This window comes from Terrapene carolina, unplaced genomic scaffold (genome assembly GCF_002925995.2).
Source record: "Terrapene carolina triunguis isolate 2854851 unplaced genomic scaffold, T_m_triunguis-2.0 Scaffold58, whole genome shotgun sequence".
Classification (NCBI taxonomy): Eukaryota; Metazoa; Chordata; order Testudines; family Emydidae; genus Terrapene; species Terrapene triunguis.
In genome coordinates, this window is record NW_020664409.1 from 7,875,917 (window position 1) to 7,887,106 (window position 11,190).

General features: G+C 41.7%; 1 protein-coding gene across 1 annotated transcript in view; it reads left to right on the top strand.

Annotated features, from left to right (window-relative positions):
* Window positions 1-10,094, top strand: part of RNF144B (ring finger protein 144B) — a 65,672-nt gene extending 55,578 nt beyond the window's left edge. The window contains exons 5-8 of the mRNA XM_024217521.1: window positions 5,262-5,466; window positions 7,647-7,791; window positions 9,479-9,568; window positions 9,701-10,094. Of these exons, the coding sequence (XP_024073289.1) occupies window positions 5,262-5,466; window positions 7,647-7,791; window positions 9,479-9,568; window positions 9,701-9,841 (581 nt within the window). The 3' untranslated portion in view covers window positions 9,842-10,094. The remainder of the gene's footprint in view (window positions 1-5,261; window positions 5,467-7,646; window positions 7,792-9,478; window positions 9,569-9,700) is intronic.
* Window positions 10,095-11,190: the final 1,096 nt, after the last annotated feature.

Genomic DNA, 11,190 nt, shown 5'->3' on the forward strand with positions numbered 1-11,190 from the left:
CTGAACAGTTCCAGCCTTTTTAATCTCTTCCTGTACAGAATCTGTTCCATACCCCAAATCATTTTGTTGCCCTTCTCTGTACCTTTTCCAATTCTAATATATCTTTTTTGAGATGAGGCAACCAGATCTGCATGCAGTATTCAAGATGTGGGTGTACCACAGATTTATGTAGTGGCATTATTTTATTATCTATCCTTTTCCTAATGGATCCTAACATTGTTAGCTTTTTTGACTGCCGCTGCACATTGAGCAATTGCTTTCAGAGAACAATGACTCCAAGATCTTTCTTGAGTGGTAACAGCTAATTTAGACCCCATCATTTTGTATGTATAGTCAAGATTATAGTCTCAAATGTGTACGACTTTGCAGTGATCAACACTGAATTTCATCTGCCGTGATGTTGCCCCGGGTATACCTGTACCACAGGATAAAGGCCAACTGATTTTTTGGGAGATCTTTTTGTGCTTTCTTTTATCACTTAACCAAGGAGGAGAGTAGTTCAGGTAATCATTCCCAAACTAGTTAATTTTAACCTCATCTATTCTGTATCCTCTGAAACAATAGGGACTTGTTTTCACAACCAGGGAGATCGATGCTGCTGCAATCGATCTAGTGAAGACCCACTAAATCTAGTAAAGACTCCGGTACTCCACCGGACTGAGTAGAGTAAGGGAAGTCGACCAGAGAGCATCTCCTGTCGATGCAGCACAGTGAAGACACTGGGGTAAGTCGACCTAAGCTACATCGACTCCAGCTACATTATTCATGTAGCTGGAGTAGCATAACTTAGGTCGACTTACTCCAGTAGTGAAGAAAAGCCCTCCATTCCCCAGATATTCTTAACTGCCCACCAGTTTTTAAATGCTACCAACACACATTCTTGTAGATCTAGGTTACAGTCTTTTATCCACAGATCTGATCGTAAAGGTTAAAGTATACAATGCTGCTCTCTCAGTATGTAAATCTGTTGTCACAAATGAGCCAGAGTCTCTGCCCTTTCTGTAGGAATATTTTTGAAAATACTATTAGTCAAAACTCCTACGCCAGAACCATTGCACTGCACTGATTACGTGCAGGGAGCAGGCAGGAAATCCAGCCCTCTTTTCAGCTTTGTAGCTACTGAAGATGCACAATTTTGCACAGTTAAACAATTTTCTTTAGAGTCTAAACTCTTGCCATATCTGCCATTGGCTGCCCAGAGTGATATGTAAATCAAAGAAAGATTATTTTATTTCAGAAATGTCTAAACATTTTACCAGTAAGCTTTCCCAATCTTATACATTGATCACAACCAGGGGCAGTGTCTGATGAAAAATTCATAGAAAAGATCGTGTTTGATTCTGTAGATACATTTGAAATCTACCAAGATTTTCAAGGAGAATTCAAAAGTCTGGCCAAGTAATGGTCCTGTGAAAAGCATCCTGGGTCTGATTCCTGTCGGGCACCAGTCTTTGTATAAGAGTTGGAACATAGTCCCAAAGGGCCTAGACCAGAAGCAGGCTGGTCACCAAACTCCATTTCCACTGAAGATAATGTCCACGCGGCCCCCCCCCCCCCAAGTCCATCCTTTCCCCTGGTCAGCGGGGTTATAAAGTCTGTAGTTTTAGAATGAGTAAAGGAACAGGTAGGAGCAATTGTGGTAGAGGCAGAGGTGCTGCATAACCAAGATTTATGGGCTTTCTGACGTGCTGATGGGTTTTAACCGTTGCTAGGAAATTTAGTTAATTCAGCCCAGCTCCTTCTGCCTTCAAGCCACTCTTTCAGCCTATGACCTTTTGCTGTAACCAGAATTTGCTCATGAGTAAGGATACAATTTAGTCACGGATTCCATGACTTTAATACTCCGCCGTGACTTCTTCAGATTCAGTCCCTGCAGCTGCGGCTGGAATCCCACCCCCAGGCAGCGGGCCTCGGGCTTCACCCCCCACTCACCTTCCCATGGGGCTCTGGTTTCAGTCTTCTGCAGAGGTCAGCTCACCCCCAGTTATTTTTAGTAAAAGTCATAGACAGGTTGCGGGCTTCCGTGACTTTTTGTTTATTGCCCACGACCTGTCCGTGACTTTTACTAAATATAACTGTGATAAAATCTTAACCTTACTCATGAGCAGTCACCCATCACCTAGGCTCCTACCCTTATACCAGGCACAAACACTTTAACTCCCACACTCCCAATCAAATCTGTATCTCTTCAACCAGGAACAAACAGATCCTCTGCTGCCACCAGCAGGACCCAGGCTCAGAGAAGAGGAACCACCATCTTGCCCTGAGCACTGCATCCCATTCCTCTGGCACAAGGACCCACAACCTCCTTCTGGGGGCCTACTTCACTGCTCAGTGGGCCCAGAAGCTCACAGGCGCCGGTCCTGTGCAATCTGCCAGTGCCACTCCACTGGTCCTGTCCAGGGGCTCTTCTCTCCCATTGGTTGCACCAAGCAGGGGTCTGGCTCTCTTCCTGGCACCAGGAAGCTTCCCTCCTCATTGGACCTGCTCCCAGTGCCGCTGTTGCCTCAGTTTCATCCCTTCCCAGGTTGCAGCCATGCTCTCCAAGCTCCTTCTCTGCAACAGCCAAGGATCTGAGTTACTCAAGGCTCCCATGCTGCTGCCTCCTTCTTGCGCTGCTCCTATTTCTGGTGCTGGTTCTGCTTTATATGAATATCATATTTTTGATTGTATCCCTATCACTCTACTCTTCCTCCTAGATTGTCTTCTTATATTGTAAGGTTTTCATGGCCATGAGCAGATCTTCATATATATTTGTACAACACCTAGCAGAGTGGGCTCCCAGTCTTGATCCAGGCTCTAGTAAATATTTAATAATATATGGAGATATACCTATTTCATAGAACTGGAAAGGACCCCAAAAAGTCATTGAGTCCAGCCTCCTGCCTTCACTAGCAGGACCAAGTACTGATTTTTGCCCCAGATCCCTAAGTGGCCCCCTTAAGGATTGAACTCACAACCCTGGGTTTAGCAGGCTAATGCTCAAACCACTGAGCTATCGCTCCCCCCATAATAATGATATTAAAAAAACAAATCCACCGCTTGAGTGCAGCCGCCTTTGCAGTGAAAGCTGCTATTTTATAGTGCATAGTAACACTATGCAACAGCTTAGGACATGAATTAAAGAATATTGTATCCCAACTGAGGTAGGCAGAATGCAATTGGCTGAATGGAATTTGGCCAGGACAAATGGGTTATGCTTCTATTTCTGTGAAAACTGCCATGGGATCTTTAATTACCACAAGTGACCAGAACCTCCATTTTATGTCTAATCCAAAGCATGGGATTTTAACAGTATACTGTCCCCTAACACCATGTGAAAGGCATTGGTTTAGTACCAATTCAAAGGAAAAAGTATTACCCACAGAATCAAAAACACCATTCTGCATTTTCGTAGGCTGTCTTCCAGATCACAGCTGACTGTTCGTATTGTGAGAACTGACCAGAGCACAGCCTCTGGTGGTATGGCTGGTATGCGGTTTAGGGAAACCTCCCTGCTTAGAGCTGAATCTAGTTGGCTGCCTAGGTTGTGGCAAGTCAGAGGAAAGGTGGAGGAGACCAGGAGAGGAACCACTACCTCACTAGAAGTATTCAACAACTTTTTAGAGTTGTGTTTGCTTCATATTTTTAGCTGCAACTTTCTAGGCTTGGTGGGCTTTTCTGGTTTCATTGTGCTCTGTGCTCAAGCAAGTAGCACATCACAGCAATGACTGCAAAGTACCATCTGTATGTTCTTTGTATACTGGGTGGGCAGGGAGTTTCATTTCATGCATCATTTATATCTTGCTGCAAAGATTCCACAATTCCAATAAGCTTTAAAAACAGCAAATGCCAAAGACAGACATTCTTCTATCTCTTTCTCCCATCTTATTTTTGAAAGAACTCAAGTTTCCAGAGCTGGGCATATTAGACACTGCAACTTGTTTTGCTTTCTCTGCACTACAGTGCTAGAAGAAAACACTTTTGTGTTACATTTCTGTAGTTGCAAAGGCTAGACACATTGGACAATAGGCTAGTATCTACTGGGGACTGATCTTATCCTGTGCTGAGCCCCTCTTATGAAGTGCTGAGCACTCAGCTGCCAACACAGACTGCAAGTTGCCCACCACTGTATCAGAAGCTCCCAGTGGAACAGGAATTGCAGGTGACTGGCAGGTTACCTGCTCCTAATAGACTTTTTGCATAGATTTTGGTGGTTTGCAGCCTGGCTTCCTCCAGTTTGTGCTGGAAAGCAGTGAAATCAAATCAAATCTATCACAGAGTGAAACTCTGTCATCATGGTCATATTTTAGCTGGGTTCTCATTGAAATGTCTCTAGGCAACACAGGGGCACAGTAGCAAAAGTTAACATTTGTCACTCATTACCAAATGATAGTGTGTATAAGATACCACATCGATGCCCGGGGGATAATGGCGATATCACCGAAGCTATTGTGTGGTAACAGCTGACCAATGTTGTTTTTTTAATGATGACCACTTAGGGAGGAGAATAAGTATCACTATTCTTAGTTTATAGATGGGGAAAATGAGGCCCAGAGAAGTGACTTTACTCAGACTTGAGTGGAGCTACTCCTGATATAAGTGCAAGATCATAATTGCTTATATTTTTAGAGGGATATTAGGTAATATTAGGTATATATTCATGTTGACATTGTGTAAAAATGTCCCGCTTTTAACAGACCTATTAGCTAGCTGTATTTATTCCTATTTTTGTAATTCAGTCCTGTTGCCTAAGACTTCAAGGACATGTCTAACAAGCAGTTTAAATTTAGAATTGCAGCAGTACAAATGTAGCTAAGTATTTATTTTTTGAAGGAGTATCATTCCAGCCCTTAAGGAAGAACAGTTTTTCATTTAATTTGCTTTTCCAGAGTGTACCTTAAATGGATAAGCCAGCTATGCAGCAGGGCCTGTAACAGTGCAACAGAGACAAATGTTGTTCTAGGCAGAGATGTGCATGCTCTTCTAGAGAGAGATGGGGAGACTATCTAACATTCACTCATTAACTTATCACCAACTTCTCATGGTGAAAGACTGAAGTTTGTCTGATGGTGTCTGACAAATTCTCATCATCTTAATTATGTGTTCAGTGCAACACTGTTTGCACTGTGGCCATAGTCTTAGCAATACAGAATCCTTTAAAGAACTAAGTGGGCATCGGCTCAGGCCTTGTATGACTAGAGAAATGGTAATTGGAGTGAAAAAAGGAGTATATAATGAATGCAGATTTAAACAGTTTTGTTTCCATATTTATGTTTCAGAAGTCCACTTGGACCCATGCAGAACGTGGTGCCCTGCTGCTGACTGCCAGACCATGTGCCATGTTGAACTGAGTGACTCAGGACAACCAGTGCCTGTGGAATGCCCAGCTTGTCATCTGAAATTCTGTTCATCCTGCAAAGAAGTATGGCACCCAGAGCGCTTGTGCCAGGAAAACCAACCCATTGTAATACCAACTGAGCAGGGGTAAGAGCAGAATTCAGCTAGGCGGTGCCATCTTTCAGCTCTGCTAGTGGTACAAAATGGAGGTCCAGTGCCACATATACTTCATGGACCTGCCTTCTCCATATTTTAGTCTTATTTCTAATACATCATGACAGATGTGGTTTCTAAATATAATTCACATGCTGCTGTTACTCCTGCATTAAGCAGCTACTTATGGAGTTGGAAGTTCCATGGTCCTCAGTCTGGGTTATCCAGTGCTTTGCACCTTTGTGTGTGTCATTCAGACCTTGTCTACACACACAAATTATACCGCTTTAACTATATCAGTGTAGTTAAAGTGATGCAACCTCCCTAGTGTGGGTGCATTTACTGTATACCAATATAGCTATTTCCACAGGGAAGGGGGTCACAACTCCGCTCACCACTAGTGCGCCTCCTCCTGGTCACTCTGGGGATTAACTGATTCCAGGTCCAATGCCTCCTTTTCACCTCTCATTGCACATCCTACCTTCTCTTCCTAGCTCTCAGTGAGGCAAGATGCTCTGTGTTCATGGCTTAGTCTTCCAGCCAAGTAATGTGTGTCAGGCAGTCTTCCCATTCACTGCCTAGCTAGTGCCACTTCCCCAGTGGCTGGAACCTGGGCCCACCCTCTACTCAAAGTGCCACCTCAGGGACCCTCTGATCAGTAGCTAAGGTCTATTTCACTTCAGATTTTACTGCCTTTCCCCTCAGCCTTTCCTAACTTTCTGGCTCCCCCACTTCTCTGGGTTTGCCCACCCCAAAAGTCCCTTCTCTCAGAAAGCAACTGCAGTTACTCTTCTCTATTGCCAACTTCTTGCCTTTATAAAACCCTGCCCAGCTCATTCCTCTTCAGCTGGGCTCCTTCGTTATTCAGTCAAGGGATTACTTAAGCCACCTGATTCCCCTCAGCCGTGGCCTGTCTGGTTAATTGGCCCCCTTCTTAGCCTACAGTAACCCCTTCAGGGCCAGTGTTGGGGTGAACAACCTGTCACAAAGGGGAATAAACTATACTATCATAAGTCACCTTTAAAACGACATAACTGCGTCTATAATACTAAGTATTACACCAATTTAACTCTTTTGGTTAAGGTGACCAGATGTCCCAATTTTATAGGGACAGTCCCGATATTTGGGCTTTTTTTAAATATGGGCTCCTATTACCCCACACCCCCGTCCCGATTTTTCACACTTGCTGTCTGGTCACTCTACTTTTGGTAGAGAAGTCATACCTCTTAACCATAATAGTTGAACTGGTATAAAAACTGTACATAGACTAGGCCTAACTCTTGTGCTAAGTAAGTGCCAAATTCTTCCACTGGTGTGAGTGGAGAATTCTGATTTGGTAGCCCTTTATACTCACTTTGCACAGATGCAAATGACTGCACTAGCTGTGTTCTTATAGCAGTCTATTAGTGAGGATGCATAGTTCTGGCAATGGCTGAATGTCTCTGAATTCTGTAAATACTCTTATGTTTACATTATACCAGGTCTCTGGCTAACCTGTACTCACAGAAACAGAACAGCATTCACTGGCATGCACAGAGTAATCTTTAAACTCTCTGTTGTGCTCTGTAGTTTCCACCACTGTGAATATTTTTGCAAGAGTTGAAAGAGTTAAAACTAAGCCTGGTCAGCAGGGGGTTTCATCAAACAGGAATTGCCTGTGAGATCTTCATATGATTTTTGATCTTCAAGCTAGATCTTTGGCTTTGCTTGAGGTTAAAGCTGTCATGCAGAAGCAAGGACAGTACTTTGAGTTACACAGTCCAGTCATCTTAACAAAATACAGAAGCTCTTTTCCACATTGTCCAGTACCATTCTTTTAATGTTATATCTGGTACATGCATGGCTGTAGTGAGTCTTTACTTTGTACATTACGAAAAATCAGTGGAATTGAACGTTTAATTTGTCTCTATGCTGCATGAGCAGGTTTTTTTTTGCTCTTAGTATATGTTTTAATGCATTCCCTTGAATACGAGATTTTACACTTCCAGTACATTAAGAAGCTAACATCAGGCAATCTTGAAATTCATGGCGCATGCCAGACCATGGAGTTGAGTGTGAACTAGGGGCCCTAAAGAACATAATGATGCATAAATGACTTGACATTAGTACTCCAGTCAGACAGCCACAGGTTTTGCACTGAAATTTCATCTTCATATATTTCCTTACCCTTCTAGAGCACTTACCAGGACTGACACAGAGGCTCCAATTAAACAGTGCCCAGTGTGCCGGATCTATATTGAACGAAATGAAGGCTGCGCTCAAATGATGTGTAAGAACTGCAAGCATACATTTTGCTGGTACTGCCTGCAGAACTTGGATGTAAGTGCCATGGGACGAAGGTTCTAGAGCAAGGCTAGTTAAGGATTTGGGGGATAAGTCCCATATGTCATAACCGGAATCATGTATGTTCTAGTTCTGTCCCTTTATGCTAAGGATAAAAGGATCTTTACTTGAGTGAATGCAATTATATTTAAATGGAGCCTCATGGTGGCCAAAGCTTAAAAGTTACTTCTGCCTCCAATGAGCCTCAAAGAGATTTCTTTCTTTTTTTCCTAAATTGAAGTGGATTGTAGCCAAATCTCTTGGTCCAATGCTAATTCTCTTGGGGAAGATGGATTTTCCAATACTATTGCTAAAGATAGGTGGGTTGAGAGCTATTTAGTTGTGTTCCCCCTGCCTTTCCCCTCCCCCCAATTAATTGGATTCCAACCTGTTAAAAATGTTCAGATTTGGTCTGGTCCAGATAAAGGCTACAGTTTCAAATTGGGGTCAATTCAGAGCTCATTTAAACTAGGTCACTTCTCCATAGTCAGTCTCTAGTGCTGTTATAGCAGACGAGAATGATCCAGTTAATAAGTTTGAGGATGAAAGTGTTTTGGAAACTACTTTTCATGTTCAGAATCTTATTAGGGATACAAAGAGCTCAAGAGGAGGGAAGAACAGGAAGTCTGAACTTGGAGGACACTATCATCATAAAAAGTGCCCAAATCTGCAAGTTGCCAAGCATTGCCACCAAAACATCAAATATTCTCCACTTGCACTGACTTTGAATTCTAAAGGAAGGTCCAAAAGAAGGAACATACGGGTGTACAATGATAACATCAGTTTTTGGCACAGTCAGTAGTAATATTTGTGGGAGGTGAGGAAAAGAACTCTTTGTTCCAGTACTTGAGGTAAAATAAAGTTAAATAGGTTTTTGCTACACAGTTTGGAAATGATGAAACTTCCTTGTTCCTCTTTATTCTCAGGGTGTGCTCAACTTTCTATCCAGGCTGTTTATGGGTGCCGTTTTTTCAAGTCTGTTTTGGAGTACGTAGTGTACACAATCATTGTGTAACACTATGAAAAATTGGAGCGGTGTCAAGTTTCCATAATAGTCTAAACACGTGAAGCTGTGATAGTTGTCTGTAGATATGCCTTTAGCTGATTTTAATCAGTTAAAGATAAGTCAATTAAATGATTTCTTTGACAAGGTGTAGTCATTGCATGGTTACAATATAGCTCTTATAAACCCACTAAGGTTTCAGGTATTCAAAATTTACTGCAAGGTAATACTTGTATAACAATAAAGTTAGGTTGAAGAATGAATGGAAAAAGCAGGGCTCAAGCTACAGGGGAACTGTCGGGGGAGGGTGTTTGGAAACTGAGTGCCACTCATCTTGTTGAGATAAAGTAATTAGTTTGATGGGGGAGAAAAGGAAAGTGGGGACTTTCCATTTTAAAGAGCAGCCTGTTAAGCCCATGGAAGAACTGACTAGAGAACAGAGAAATATTAGGAATACAGAAGATAAATATTAGGGATATGAAATATCTTAGACAGTGTGTCTTATAGATCTAAAGTTTCCCATTTAATTTCTCAAAGTAATTAAGTAACAGGCAGGCAAACTTCTCTGCCAGAACAGTTAATTTTACTGCACTGTCAGGAATGTGATAGTTCTACTCCTGTCTTGTTAATCTCCCCACATTAACGTGACCTGCTCAGTACAGTTTTTCTTTTATCTTTCAGAATGATATCTTCTTAAGACATTATGACAAAGGCCCCTGCAGAAACAAACTGGGCCATTCTCGAGCCTCGGTTATGTGGAACAGAACACAGGTATGCTGATAACCAGCTCAAACAGAGCAATGACAAACATCACACACACACACACACACACACACACACACACACACACACACACACTTTATTTTCTTGTTGGTTAATTTTTCTTTTCTTTAAACTTTGCAGGTTGTGGGGATCCTGGTGGGATTGGGTATCATAGCGCTTGTGACTTCTCCCTTGCTGCTTGTGGCATCTCCATGCATCATCTGCTGTGTCTGCAAATCCTGCAGGGGCAAAAAGAAAAAGCATGACCCACCGACAACCTAAAACTCTGTCTGTTTCTGCCTCTGTCTATACAGTAGATGTATGTGAGAAAGCACAAAGATTGGGTTTTGGTGTCATACCTACCAAATAATTCTCCCTCTACTTGCCAACTTTGAGGATAAGTGCCTATTGTTTTCAGGCCACTATATTGCTGGCAAGTCACAGTTCAGGAAATGACTGAGGGATTGTAGTGTGTATATATAATTAAAAAAGGTCACTGTCAAGTAATTCAGCCACAAATATGATCCACCTTTAAAACTGTTAGAATCTTGTAGAGAGAGGGATCTTCCAGAACCTGAACATGTATTTATCCTGCAATATTGTTCTTCTGCTTCTGCAGAACCAGTCATGCAGCCAGTGGAGGGAGTACAGGTAAATGAACAAGCCCACTTCTTAGTACTCTGCTGATTATAAAGTAAAAGAAGAAGAAGCAGCATGTTGCTATTATCTGCTGGCTTGTGACCTATTAAAAATAACAAATATATATTTACATATATTTAATAATTTCCCTTCAACCAGATGCCACAGCATTTTGTGTTGAAGGGGTAAGATGTGGGAGGGGAATACTAGAGAAATAATGAAGAAGATATTTACCAAGAATGGATTCTGGTAATTATCATTTTGTAACTATACCATTGTGTTGAATTGTATGGATTGTACTTCAGTGAACACACGCACAGTCACTTATACCACACTAGTGATTTTTGGTGTATGACACCATTACCAATGATCTACACCACACTATAAACTATGTTTAAATTATATTATTTAGGTGTATTACCTAACAACTGTGAAAATACCATGTGCATCTCACAGTCGGCACAAATATAATACCAGATGGTATAGCTATTGCAAACTCTGATCTTAATTGGATATTCATTACTATGAAAAACAGGGCCAAACTAGCTGCTCTTGATGTCAGTGGTATTTTTACTATTGATCTCAGTGGGAGCAGTAGCAACCAATAAAATATTCTTTCCTATAAAAAAAATCTCATTTGCCAATGCCTCAGTGGAAATCTCTGTCTTGTTGCTGTGTTAAGAGGTGATGTTACAAGTCAACCATGACACATCTTTCTTGAAATGTTAGGTTTATATACGTGGCTGCTACATTCTTGGGCTGACCGCTCTACCTACTTGTGGCTCCATTTCCCTCTGCCTTTTGTGAGTACCGTGGATGTTGTAAACTCGTGGAAACAAATCTAATGTTTTAGTGAAGGCCATGCTACATCTCCCATAGAATATCCAGTAAACCATATAAAACGCATGTATGTATATGTATGGTGTGTGTATGTATGTACCCATACAAAGTACATAATATTTAATATATTTTATGTATATATACACACTCAG